Raw genomic sequence first — 13,700 nt, 5'->3', positions numbered from 1 at the left:
TTCAGTGAGACCAGTCTGGAGCCCCACATGCTCAGAGATCATCTGGAGACTGAAAGGTTCCTTAAGGTAGACTTCCAGTTTACTCTGAAGGATGTTGATCTGCTCAGACTGTGTACAGTCAACCTGGACCAATCCATTAAAGTAAAACTGGCTTGGGTTAGAGCAGGAGCCAGCCTGAGAGACAGGGCCAAGTCAAAGCCATCTGCGGATTGGAACAGTAATCAGTATGAGCACAGAGGACATCTGCAAAGAGGTACGTTAAAAATAAGAATCTTTATGCTGTTAGAATTATTTTATGATATAGGCTAGTATATCATGGAGGTCAGTATACAGTATCACGCATAGATCATTATTATGGTATTTACATAACTCATTTAGCTAAGTCCATCAGTGTATAAAATGAATTTTGAATCAGACAGATCAGTCACAACAGAACCCAATGCACCCGTAAAATAATTGTTTGACAGTTTCCCTCAGTCTGCTGCTATTGTGTACTTGTTAACATGCAAAAATGGCAAGTCAGTGACCTTGAAATGTTCTGTTTCAGGAGCGATGTGTGCTAATAGCGCTCAGCTCACAAGCGTGGCATTCATAGCAGCAGACTGCATACCGTACAGTCCCTTGCGAGCAATCACAAATGGTGTAACTTCCCACACGCCATAACCTTTTCCATTAACCCCCGGTGCCCATTAGAATGACGACCAACCATGTCCAATGGTACCATTCAAAATACACTCACCTGCCAGTTTATTAGGTACATCGTTCCTACAGACAGTGAGTCATATGGCCGTGGCTTGCTGTATAAGGCAAGCTGACAGGCATCGAGGCATTCAGATACTGTTAGAAAGGCCTAAGCGACTTTAAGCGTGGTATGATCGTCGATGCCAAGCGCACCAGACCGAGTATCTCAGAAACGGACGCCCCACTGGGCTTTTTACGCACGACAATGTCTAGGGTTTACCGATAATGGTGCGACAAAAATAAATAAAACTGTGTCAGTCCTGTGGGCGAAACAGCTCGTCGAAGGAGAATGGCAAGAATCGTGCAAGCTAACAGGCGGGCCACAAATAGACAAATAACGGCGAAGTACAACAGTGGTGTGCAGAACGAAATCTCGGAATGCACAACTCGCCATTCCTTGTCACGGATGGGCTATTGCAGCAGATGACCACACCGGGTTCCACTCCTATCAGCTAAAAACAAGAAGCGGCTCCAGTGGGCACGTGATCACTAACACTGGGCAATTGAAGAGTGGAAAAACGTCTGGAACATGACAGCGAGTTCAGAATACTTGAGTGGCCTGCGCAGTGGGCAGACTTCAACCCAATAGAGCATGTTTGGGATGAGATGGGATGGGCTGTTTGCAGAATGAATGTACCGCCATCCAATCAGCAGCAACTGCATGATGCCATCACGTCAGCATGGACCAACATCCCGGTGGAACATTTCAGCTAAAAACAAGAAGTAGCTCCAGCGAGGACGCAACCACCAACACTGGACAATTGAGGAGTGGAAAAACATTGCCTGGACCAACAAATCCCAGTTCCCGTTGCATCATGTTGATGGCAGTCAGGATTTGGCATTAGCAGTACGAGTCCATGACCCCATCCTGCCTCGTGTCAATGCTACAGGCTGGTGGCTGTGGTGTAATGGTGTGGGAAATGTTTTTATGGCACACAATTGGTCCATTGATACCAACTGAGCAACGTTTCCATTCCCCAAAAACTTCTGTCTGTTCTTGAGGCAAAGTGGGGTCCGACCCGGTACTAGATTGGTGTACCTAATAAACTGGCCTGTGAGTGTATATATCACTGTGTCACACAATGTCATGTCTGCATTGTTCTCTAGATGGAAAAGTTGAACCTGCCAATGAAATACCAACAGCTGCTGACAGGGTGTCAACTCGATGGAGCGACTCTAGTTTATTGGAGCAGCAGTGAGATCTAGCTAGTTACATTTGCTCTGACTAGCCAGCTAACTAGCGATTAGCATTAGTTGCAAACACGATTTAGCTTAACTTGCTAAGAAAATACTAACTAGCTGTTTGTAGATGTAAGAAACACAAACTAATATTGTAATTATAGAACGCATTTGGATTTATATTAAGATCAAAGTGGAAACAACATCATTGTCATCAACATTGTTGCATGTGCTGCATTGACCATGCAGACTGAACGAAAGTGTCTTGTGGTCAAGCAACAACAAATGCGCTCCTTGAGTGACGGGGGTGGGACTAGGTCTGTGTGGAAAGCGGCATGGAAAGAGAGAGAGAAAATGGACGTTACACACAGCGTATCACATTTAACAAACCAAACATTAAAATACTGTTATAGAAGGTAAAGTAAAAACCCAAACCGGTATATAGTAAAATACGGTGTACCGCCCAGCCCTAGTGAGATCAGACATGCCCTTCAGACGACCTTGGAAGAATGAATCGCTTTCAGTTCGCACTTCCTGGGTGCCATGCCAAATGCTCAGTCTTACCCGACATGTCAGTGACTGCAAAAATAATGGCTAATCAAACCCTCCGGAATCCCATTGGATAAAAAATTATCTTCCATTTTGTAACACTTTTTATATCTTTGGAAAGATTACACTGTATTTAAATTGTTTTAACTCTTCCTTCAAATGTTCTCTAAGAGGCCTATTGCAGTTCAATGACTGACATGTGAATACAGCAACACACAATGATAACCTAGATTTCAATGATGTCATTATTTTGTTAATAAATGGGGATTCTGTAGTTTCTTCAACTCTAGGCCTACGCAAAAATGACCACAGCGGTCGCATCCCTTGCAGTGCCTTGCTGACACCACAAGAGTGGGCTGTGCACTAGGCCTACACAAGGTTTGGTGCATTGGAAAAGACAGTGATTGACAAGACATCTCATGTGGTTGTGAATGTGAACAGCTAAATACTTGAACGTATGATCGAGAGCAATAAGCATCCTTTATGACCAACTACAATGAATAAGCTATCTGAATAACATAGAGCAGTAATAGTATAATGGCATGCATCATTTATTCACCTAATGCAAGTGCCTTTTACAAATAACGATACTCCAAGTCTATTGTTTAGCTTACATAATACATATGAAACAATGAATGAGGAACATCACTGTCCAAGAATAGGGGTAGTGGGAGAGGAGGGGATGGTAATTATCGGGGAGTAGATAACAGCTGGTGATAATGTCTATTTTCTCTGAGACGGACTTGAGGTCCTCCATAATGAGTCGGATGCTGTGGGAGGCGTTGATGATGCCGTTCTGGGAGCTGTTTAGGTGGGTTGTGGCCATGCGTATCTCCTTTGTGGCATTACCATACACCTGTTTGATGGTGTGGGACACATCCGTGCACAGACGTGCATTGCTCTCTTGTAATTTCAGCTGGAGTAAAGTGTTGTAGTAGAGCCCACTGTGTTCAGGCCTAGACACAACCAACTCCTCTACCACGGACTGAATGTCAGGGTTATCTCTGTTCACAAGCAGGGGAGTTAAGTCCTTGTGTAATATTTGTGTGTTTTCAGAGCTTGCAGGAATGACACATTTCAGTACTTTCTCAACCTCCCCCTCGCTGTCAGTCTCAGATGCTTCCCCTGGTACCTTTTGCCCTCCGGCAGTTGAATGTGGAGAGAGGGAAGTGATGTATACCTCATCATCTGAGTCGGTTTCTGACGCCTCGCCTTGCACTACTATCTGGTATTTGTCACTTGCCATACCACACCACCTAAATACACAAGATAATTGTGAACGCCAACAGTAGAAAATATCATATTTTATGGAGAGGCATAGTTTAATGGAACAGTGAAGCATGTTCTGATGGTATGCATTGTTTAATGGAACTGTTGCATCATCAAATGATGCCTGGCTGCCCATCGGAATGTGCCTCCCCCCAAATTTGGTCACTAGCCCAAATATTTTTTTTGTGCGAGATAATAACCATTGAAATGCGCCCCCCGTTTAATCATGTTATCAAATGTAACTATTTGGCTTGTTATGTTAATCAATCTACATTAAATCAATTAATCAATGCCAATATAGATAGCTAGCCTGCTATTATTCGAAAAATGTATGTAAAACAAATATTCATACCTCCAGTCCTGCAAAAAAAGAATCACATGAGCACCCGGAAGTCGGTCAAAACACTCACTCACTAGGGTTGACCCAAACTAAGTACTGCACAAATTCGCTAATCATTACAACTAGATGTCTGTTAAATCCGACTAAATTGAACATTTAGATGATGTGTAGATCTAAGTATCTGTGCAACTCCTCACAAAGACTAACCCTCGTGAGAATGCAGTACGATTCTTGACCAATCAGAGTAGAGACCGAACGACATGTGACATTTGGAACGTCAGCCATACGCAGTCATTGGCCGTGTTCGAGAACATCAAAACCGTAATGTATCATGGGTAAATGGTGAATGAGTGATTGATCTACAAATAACAATGAGTCGTTATTTATGACAGACGGTGATTTGTAGATCAATCATTCGGCAGTCTCCTCCACTGTCGGCTGCAATGTCGAACAAGCCTATTGATGTCAACAAACTCCATATGATCGTGCGACGCAAGCAAGCTTCCTCGACGCAGCGTAAAATATTTTGTGATGAAGGTATGAAGTGTAATCTGTAGCAGTTACAGTAAGCGCTATTTTATGGTTAATAAATTAGAGCAATAGTTTGTGCATGAAAAAAAGGACCGATGCACTAAGACATCGCCGCAGTGTTCTGTAAGAAATTACATTCTTCATCGTCAGCATTCGCCGTCACGGCCACTGCAACCCAGCTACGGTCACTGGCAGCAGCCAGTGGTAGCTGGTTAGGTTGTCAGTGGTCAGACTGTTGATGACTAGTTATGAGTCTCTGACTGTATGGTGTGTGATGTAGTTGTCTGTAATTTTCACTATCAGTTTTATTTTAAGTTCTTCCCTGTACCAAAAGGGAAAGGCTATTGCATATGTATTTATTGTCGCTGTAGAGACAGCGTTATGTTCCTGTATGTCTGCATAAATTCACATTGCCCACAAACTAACGTTACTCAGCTCATCATGTCTCATCTGAGTGGAATTTACGTGGGAACGTCGTGATTTGTTGTTGGGTGAACTTCAAATGGACTGGAGAAGAAACTGTCACAATACTCTTGTGTGAATGTTGTAATGAACATCTCTGGATTGGTTTATGTCACAATGTATTTCTGTCATTTATATCCAGTATCTATTTTGGATGCTGTCGTGACTCATATATTCTTCCATAATGAGGTTTCATATACCTTTGATTTAAAAAAACAACACTGGTGTTCCTGTCTTGAATACTAGCTTATTATAATGCAACTTGAATGCTGCTCTTTGATGCATATTGCTACAGCATTTTATTTCAGTAGAAAGTCTAACATTTATTTCAGGCCATTTTATTATAATCATTCGGCTATCCCTCAGTCTACCTCTAATGTACAGAAATTACATTAGCCTACATTATGGTGTAGTACTTCAACCTTTTTCCATGTGTTCTTGTCTACTTCCAACCAGGAGGAGCCCAGGGGGCTGCTACCAGAGCAGGTACACCCAGTGAGGGGAGGGAGAGACCATGGACCTGAGTGAGAGGAGGCCCAACAAGTGGTGGACAGAGTCGGACACCTTCGCCATGCTGGCCCTCATCGAGCAGCTGGACCTGGTGCATGAGCTGGATAAGAAGCGTCAGCGCAATGACTCACACTTCCGCCGCCTGCGCTACAGCCTGGCCAAACGGGACATCCACTTCACTGTCAACCAGATACGCAACCGCTGGAAGAGCCTCAAGCACAAGTACCGCAAGATCAAGATGGCAGGATACCGTAGCGCCTCTGCACGCCTGGCCACCATCGAGTCGTTCCGTTACTTTCGTATGCTGGACCGCATGCTGGCCAGGAGGGCCCGGGTGGGGGCCCCAGTGCAAGGCATTGCAGATGGACACAATATGGTGGTGTTGACCCCTTCAGACCTGGAGGATCATACTGATGGTACTACTTTCTGGCTTTAGGATTATTATACATTTATTATTTCACATTAAATAATTGTAAATAAGTGTATGCTTTGCGTTGGCCTGCTCTGCTCACTCTTCTACTCAGGTGATGTTGCTCAGCCCGAATCTGTGGCCCCTTGGCAGGACAGCCTGGCTCCAGCTCTAGAGGGAGAAGGGGACGAGACTAATGCCATCCCAATAGAGGCCAACGTCAGCACTCCGGGCTGGGCCTTGAAGTCAGACGAGATAATGACTTTGGGTCTGTCTGGAGAGTATCTTTACCCAGTGAAGAGTGAGCCACATTCAGTACCCTCTTTACATGATGGTGAGGGAGCTAGGGACCCCACTGGCTGCAGTCCAGAAGAACAAACTGGTGAGTGCTTTTATAATTGAGTGGCTACATGACCATCTATATTCTATGTAATTAATGTGTTCTTTTTAACTAATATCATGTTATTCATCTGTTGGAATTTTACTTTGTATTTATCAATTGTTTAAAGCTGTGGATAATAGACATTACAGCGATAACCAAAAACAAATACAAGTTGTCCTGCTGTTCATTTCTCCACAGGCACTTGTGAGGACACCAGCACCCTGATCCTCCAGCAGCTCACCATCCTGAACCATCAGCTAGGGGAACAGCTCGCTGAGCAAAGGGCCTTCCACTGCAGCATGCTGGGTATGATGGACCGACAGATAGAGGTCCTGGAGCAGCTCTCCAACTTCTCCACAGGCCGCCAGGTCAAGACCGAACCCGATGACAGTAACACTCCTATCAGCCAGCAGGTCCACAACTCCCTGGTGCGCATCTTGAGAGGAGTGGAACAGGTCCAAACCCAAGGACACCAGCCGTGCTCATGCAAGGCCTACCCCTCACAGCCTACATCTCCCTCCTGGACAGTCTCTCTGTTGGAGGTCCACAAAGAATCACCCTCCAGGGATGGGAACTCAACTAGTGACACATCCAACCCTCAGCCCTCAGACCATGGGCGTCCTGAACCTCAAGGACCATCCCCCTCAGAGCAGCTTCCCACTTCCCCACAGAAAGGTGTTTTGCTTAACGGACTCTCAAACAAGTGCCAGCACAACTGAGTGCTCTTGAAGCTTCATTCTGACAGAAGAGAGCATACACTCTTAGAAAAAAGGGTTCCAAAAGGGTACTTAATTTGTCCCCATAGGAAAACCCTTTTAGGATCCAGGCGGAATCCTTTTTGGTTGCAGGTAAAACACATTTGTGTTCCATGTAGAACCCTCTGTGAAAAGGGTTCTACATGGAACCTAAAAAGGGTTCTACTTGAAACCAAAAAGGGTTCTTCAAAGGGTTATCCTATGGGCACAGCCGAAGAATTGTTTCAGGTTCTAGATATAACCTTTTTTTTCTAAGAGTGTTGAATAAAAAAATATGGCTGCTTACATTTATGAGGGACTTGCCATTTTGAGAATGTATTCCAACTTCTCTCTTCAGTTTAATTTTGTCATGTCCAAATGTTTTAATGTACAAAAGTGAATAATCTGATGTTTTAATCAGATATATTTTAAAGTCTACAATCTAGAGAATTTTGACAAATCTTAGCGCAGAGGTTTATTTATTCTAGTCAAGAAGAGAGATTCCAATTCGCCAGCAATCATCCACTGAAACTTGCTAGATTCCCCAAATTATGTTTAAATGTATGTTTTCTTAACTCATACACATTTATGTGGAAGCTGGTCAAGCAAAGGATTTATCCAAATTTCTCCTCTTTTCTAAATGTTCCCTTTCCTAAACATATTGGATATTTTGGTAACTTAATTTCTACATTGAAGACTTGTTTTAAACATGGACTTTGTAGAACTCCATTTGCACAGCTGTTTGCATAGTCGTGGATACACATGGCTGCTTTAATTTAGGCCAGTGAATGTGTTTTACTTTGCTTTAGCTTCGCTGAAGATGAGAGGTACTATAGTGTGTAAGTGCAATATGGTAATGAAGTCTACATTTGCAATCTGACAAGAGAATCTTCCAACATCATCCATCACTTAATTTGTGTCTTGGAATTGTATTACTACATCTTGGCAGTACTGCAATATGGCATGTTTTGCTTGTAATTTGTTACCTGTCTTAAGCAAGAATTTAGCTTGGACTGTCTGGGAGTGGTCTGAATGGGGAGGGGAAAACTGAAAATTAGCTGTTATTGGCAGAGAGGTTTGGAATTTGTGCTTCGTTCAGTACATTTTTACGTTCTGGAACATTCAATTGAATGAAAATGATGCTGTAATGAACGACTAGTCGAAAACGGGGAGGGGTTGGGGAACGCTGTCAACATGGCTAATTTCAGGCAGTCTTTTCAAACAGCTCTTACATTAAAAGCATTATCATGATTTTCACAATTTCACAGTATTATACCAACCTCATAGTGTGAAAATATATATAAAACACCGGAAAATCACATTTTTGACCTCACTGCGACTAAGACAATTTTCCACCTCTCTCCAAAAGTCATTTTAATACATGACTTCCAGCTTCAATCAGAACTTGTATCAAGTCCATTGATATTGAGTTATTTAGTGTAATGTATGTGATGCACCTTGACATTAAACCTAATCCAAATGAGTACAATAAAAAGAGGCATACTTGTGATGATAGTCTTATTTATGGACTGAAACGTGTCTGAAAATGTCATTGATACTATTGTATTTTTTAAGTGAAGAATTAAACATTCACTGTAATGGAAGGACTGGTTTTATTTATGAATCGCAAATCTCATCAGTAGCTTTAGCCATTTTGGAATTAGAAATGAATGTTGCAATGTACATTGTAGGCCTACTTCAAAAGGAAAATATGATGTACATTTATTTCAAATGCAAGCTTTTTTTGCGGGACAATTATTTGAGCGCCCTTTTTCAGCATCAGACACTCCAAGATCTCCAAACTGTTTTGTAGTATACTCTAATAACTCTAAGCGATACCAGATCCCTGAATACCAATATACTTTTATCATAACATTGAAGCTGTAACAAAAAGTAGCCTAAAATGAGAAGATATTCAATAAAACATGAATTGTGTTTCTTTTTACGTTTTATGTGTTCCCAGACTGAAAATGTGCATCACCTCGCCTATTGTGAACATGTCTCTGTCCTCATATAACCTGTCAAATTAAAAGGACATGCATTGAAATTATGTGACGGTCTTAAAATATGAATAAGGGAATTTCCCATAAACTGGGAAGGGTGTGAGCTGCATGAAGAAACAAACTATTTGCATTGTTGTCCTAGCTGGTGACCCTATTAACCAATTCATAGTGTCTGATTGTTTTTTCTTCTAAACAAAACAATAAAGAAAAATGTTTAGCATTTTCTCCTGTAATCAGTTATCCAGCTATTTGTCCTTCGGCACGCCTAAGCAAAGTTGTGCCTCCTTCGCAGGTTCCGTAGTCAGGAAGTAACGCTTTGTTTACATCGTGAGCAATTTAGCGGAAAGTAACTCAAACCAGAGCTGTAAAATAGGTAATTTGTTGGATTTACATGAGTTAGCAATATGTGATCATATTTATTGCACGTAGATAGCAAATTATATTTGAATTCAGAAGAAAGCATTGGCCGCAGTTTCAAGCACTAGCTAACGTTAGCTAGCTAGATGTTCTCCACCAGTGTACCAGGATCATTTAGCTTGCATGTTTTAAACGTTTGTCAGTCAGGTAGAGAACGTTGCCTAGCTTTTCGTATTAAGATTTTTATTTTATTTCAGACATGGCCGACGACGTACTCTTTGAGTTCCTCCACATGGAGATGGTGTCCCATATTTACAAAGACCAAGCCTCGAGAGGTGAGATGGACAAGGTAGGTTAAGCTCGTAACGTCATTAGACAGCCACCTGACATACCTACTCAACATTGTTTGAAAGCTTGGTCATCATCAAAAGGTGTGTTTGTTGAATCTATTGTTGTCACATCTAGCTATTTGGGGGTTTTCTACACAGGATAGGGCAACTTGTGTGTCCACTCTGGAAGGCATGGGCTTCAGAGTAGGACAAGGGCTTATTGAAAGGTAGGACAACAGTTTTCACTATTGCATATGCCCTGTATTTCAGTTTGACCTAAGTTCCACCTTTAAGTACTTTAGTACTTTAGTATCACTTTACCTGATTGAAATGGCAATATATGTAGGCTAACCTTGTGTTTTCCTGACCCCCTCCAGGTTTACGAAAGATTCGCCCAGCTTCAAAGATGACTTGGATGTCATGAAATTCATCTGTAAAGACTTCTGGATAAATGTCTTCAGAAAGCAAATTGACAACCTTAGGACAAACCACCAGGTGTGCCCATGTTTGAAAAATAAAGCCCTTTAGATTAGGAATACAGCTGCTGATGTACCACACTACCTATGGCCTTCCTCCCAAATATTCATGGTGTGTCTTGTTTCTACACAGGGTACTTATGTTTTGCAAGACAACAAGTTTGCGCTCTTGACACAGTTTTCCAACGGGAAGCAGTACCTTGAGGAAGCTCCAAAAGTAAGACATCCAATTGTTTTTAAAAAGTAGACCCAGTTGTTTCTTATTTTACAACAGTGGTCTTAAATCTTGGTTCTGGGGACCCAGGCTGGGAACACATTTGTTCCAGCCCGGCACTAACGCCAGGTTAAACTTGATAAGTTAAAGTATGCATGTTAGTACTTGGATGACACCCTATTTCGTCCAAGGTTTAACATTACTCTAGAATATTCAGCCAAATAGATTGAAATATAGGCCTTCAGTGATTGAACTCGAAAGTAAATGTTCAGCCGTAACTGTCTGGTATGTTTTGCAACAGTATCTGGCATACTCCTGTGGATTGGTGAGAGGAGCTTTGTCTAACTTGGGTATGGACTGCGTGGTGACAGCTGAGGTCTCCCTAATGCCCTCATGTGAGTCTCTTATCATCATCATCATTTATCATATACCATCATACCACACCAAACATTACCGATACTATAGAGATGTTTCAAATCAGAGACTATTCAGTTTGTTAAGCAGTCAAACTCATCCCTTGTTAGGTTTTATCTCACTTCAAAAACATTATCTAGCTTCGAGACAGCTTCTTAAAGAGCTCAATGTGTCTTTATTACGTAGCCGTGAAAGTAACAAAATTACACAATTCCATATTTGTCATAAACAACTTTATTACAAAGGAGTGCTGTACTGAACATGCACAGCTCGGCAACTTCAGATGATCAGGTGTTTGTACGTAGTTAGCTTGGCGGACATGACATGCTAAGCTAGCGTTTCAGTGGTTTCTATTGAAACCGCCGTTAGAGGCACCTCTTTCTATATGGGCCCTCTTTGGATACCGACACTGGTGAGTTCTGAGCAGACTATCTATCAGCTTGGTGCAGAACCTGAAGCACTTCAGTGATTCCTTTTCCATTATAAAAGGAGCTACATGTGATATTTTTGTGGCCATCAAATCTCTTGTCAAATTGACTGAGGCTAAATAATTTGTATAAGTACCACGCGCTAACGGATTGTTATCGTTGACCAATAAGAAGGTTGCACCATTCAAATGCAATTTTGTGTGGGCCCAATAATTCCACTATTGCTGTAGATACTGTATCTTAAAGACATTTTCTGAAATTACAATGCAAAAAATATTCCATGTAGCTTCTTTCATGACAAGGTGCATAATATGTCCATACTTTGTCAGATATTTGTCATTTTAAGTAATATTACCAACTTTTCTGTTCCCACACAGGTAAATTCCAGGTCGTGATTCAGAAGATTTGAATAGGACCCACCTCTTTAAAATGTTATGTTCATCTGTGACAATAAAATAATGTGAATGTCAACCTTAAGGTCCTTAAATGTCATTACATTGAAGGTGGTTTACTACATATTATTTTTGTATAACTTTTTTTCTTCATTTTTTCCCCTTAGAAAGCAATAATAAATTGTAAAGAATTACACACTTATTTGAGTTTTATAACATACTTTAAAAAAAAGCTTAATGTAGTCACCGGATATCGATTCCTCTATTTAATTGTCTTTAACAGATTTATTTTGTATCCTAACATCAGTTTCATGTCTTTGTATATTAACTAGAATTTGTCTTCAGTGTGACACTTGTGAAGGTATTGCAGTTAGTCTGTTGTAGGTATCATCTCTGTTGTTGAGGGAAATCAAATACGAATTGCATTTTTATTCTCAAATGATTTTCATACTTATCCCATGTCATTTCCTTGGCTCTTTGTTGACTGTATTTGCTAAAGAAACAACAAATAGTTGTTGACGAAATAACTATTTTCTGCCACTAGAGGGTAGTCTCTGCAATATACTCTTCTCGACAGCATGCCTGTGAATGGATTTGGAGTGCATTTTCCTTTGAAAAGTGAGCCCAGTTGAACATTATAGCAGTGATAGCCAGCTCTCCAGTTGTCTCTTTCAAACTTTGTGAATCATGTTAATATCTTGAGATATGATCATTCTGTTTTACCCTGCATCAAAAGAAATGCATTTAAGACCGGGATTGAAAATGTTGTTTGTACAAAATAATACTTTTTAAAGGGGCGATCTGCAGTTACTACATCCATTTTTGGACTTATAAATTAATGATATGTACCTTTTTGATTATTTTTAGAAAATAACTTATAAATGCGTCATGAGCTTAGTTCACCTGTCTTACCCCATCAGAACCCAAAATATAAGCTTGTTTTACTCCAATGTTTGTAAATAAAGTACATTTAAAGAAACACTATATAGCCTCAACATGGTTAAAACTATAATTTGGGATGGTCATTGCTCAGTCTAGGACTTTCAGAGTGGTTACATTTCTCCAACCCATCCCTCAGCTTTTTACCGAAACGGGGCTGGAAGGACGCTTTGTTATTGTTACAACTGCAGATTGCCGCTTTAAAACACTATTTGAAACATATTTGATCAAGTTTGATAATACTTAATGAAACAGGAAGTTACCTCATCTCTTACTGTTCCATGTAAATGTTTTATGGATTGAAATGCATAATTCTGTTCTGTTTACGATCAGTGCCTCAGGCTCTAGAAAGGCTATGTGTTCAGCTTTCAGCATTTCAAAGGGAAAGCCACCTACAGCCAAAACCTCTTTGTTTTGTATGAAATTGTGCTTCAATACCAACTGGACAGGATTTATCTATTTGGCACAAAACTTTGTAATGGTCAACTGCATATTGTTTTGAAGATCGTGAGAATAAATACAGAGCAGCAGAATTAGGCTAGGTTAGATAAATGCTCTTCCTAGTTTTTACTTGTCCGGGGACATTTAAGAGGAAGGAGGATGTACGTAGGCTATGTGACTGGATTGTGTCCCAGATATCCATTCCCTTGTGATATTTGCTTCATTCATTTCAACATCAAGCAGACTTTTTTTTACGTTACAAATCTATTTGTATTCAACATGGAAACCTCTCCCTACCTCTGATGATAGGTTTTATACCCTTTTCAAAGACCGTGTCCTCTTCCTGATTTTGACATATCAGTCAAGTCAGGTTTATTTGTGCTCTCCTAAAACAAGCTTTTATTTAGACTGCCACGTCGTGTTATTTAATTATCTGTAATATTTTGAGTTTGGCTTTGGTTCTGGTTACCTAGAAAAGTCCTGCCTTGCCCTTTTAAGGAAAGGCATTCTTAGGATAAAAGGATTTATGTCAGTACCTCCAAAACCACAGCTTGTATTGCTCCCCTCAACATAGCCAAAGGTTGATCATTCCTTCACATTT

At 40.9% G+C, this 13,700-nt stretch overlaps 3 protein-coding genes across 3 annotated transcripts; 2 read left to right on the top strand and 1 right to left on the bottom strand.

Moving 5' to 3' along the window:
• Positions 1 to 2,999: 2,999 nt before the first annotated feature.
• On the bottom strand, positions 3,000 to 4,276 carry LOC106580726 (biogenesis of lysosome-related organelles complex 1 subunit 3-like). The gene is given in 3 exon segments (XM_082966487.1): positions 3,000 to 3,159; positions 3,161 to 3,725; positions 4,091 to 4,276. Coding segments are annotated over 2 exon segments (600 nt in total). The 5' UTR covers positions 3,716 to 3,725; positions 4,091 to 4,276; the 3' UTR covers positions 3,000 to 3,114.
• Positions 4,277 to 4,383: 107 nt separating this feature from the next.
• Positions 4,384 to 7,349, top strand: LOC106580725 (uncharacterized). The gene is made up of 4 exons (XM_014162066.3): positions 4,384 to 4,615; positions 5,528 to 5,997; positions 6,106 to 6,372; positions 6,571 to 7,349. The coding sequence occupies exons 2-4, from the start codon at positions 5,586 to 5,588 to the stop codon at positions 7,089 to 7,091; spliced, it is 1,200 nt and encodes a 399-aa protein (XP_014017541.1). The 5' UTR covers positions 4,384 to 4,615; positions 5,528 to 5,585; the 3' UTR covers positions 7,092 to 7,349.
• Positions 7,350 to 9,224: 1,875 nt separating this feature from the next.
• On the top strand, positions 9,225 to 12,376 carry trappc6bl (trafficking protein particle complex subunit 6B, like). Its single transcript, XM_014162070.3, has 7 exons — positions 9,225 to 9,482; positions 9,724 to 9,815; positions 9,955 to 10,022; positions 10,173 to 10,290; positions 10,405 to 10,488; positions 10,787 to 10,880; positions 11,705 to 12,376. The coding sequence occupies exons 2-7, from the start codon at positions 9,726 to 9,728 to the stop codon at positions 11,734 to 11,736; spliced, it is 486 nt and encodes a 161-aa protein (XP_014017545.1). The 5' UTR covers positions 9,225 to 9,482; positions 9,724 to 9,725; the 3' UTR covers positions 11,737 to 12,376.
• Positions 12,377 to 13,700: the final 1,324 nt, after the last annotated feature.

This window comes from Salmo salar, chromosome 20, assembly GCF_965601325.2.
Source record: "Salmo salar chromosome 20, fSalSal1, whole genome shotgun sequence".
Classification (NCBI taxonomy): Eukaryota; Metazoa; Chordata; class Actinopteri; order Salmoniformes; family Salmonidae; genus Salmo; species Salmo salar.
This window is presented reverse-complemented; position numbering and strand designations above follow the sequence as displayed.

Coding starts and splice junctions, on each gene's coding strand:
- LOC106580725 (XM_014162066.3), top strand. CDS start 5,586: ATGGACCTGAGTGAGAGGAGGCCCAACAAGTGGTGGACAGAGTCGGAC. Junction 5,998..6,105: donor CCTGGAGGATCATACTGATG/GTACTACTTTCT, acceptor TCTTCTACTCAG/GTGATGTTGCTCAGCCCGAA. Junction 6,373..6,570: donor CAGTCCAGAAGAACAAACTG/GTGAGTGCTTTT, acceptor ATTTCTCCACAG/GCACTTGTGAGGACACCAGC.
- trappc6bl (XM_014162070.3), top strand. CDS start 9,726: ATGGCCGACGACGTACTCTTTGAGTTCCTCCACATGGAGATGGTGTCC. Junction 10,023..10,172: donor GGACAAGGGCTTATTGAAAG/GTAGGACAACAG, acceptor GACCCCCTCCAG/GTTTACGAAAGATTCGCCCA. Junction 10,291..10,404: donor ACCTTAGGACAAACCACCAG/GTGTGCCCATGT, acceptor GTTTCTACACAG/GGTACTTATGTTTTGCAAGA.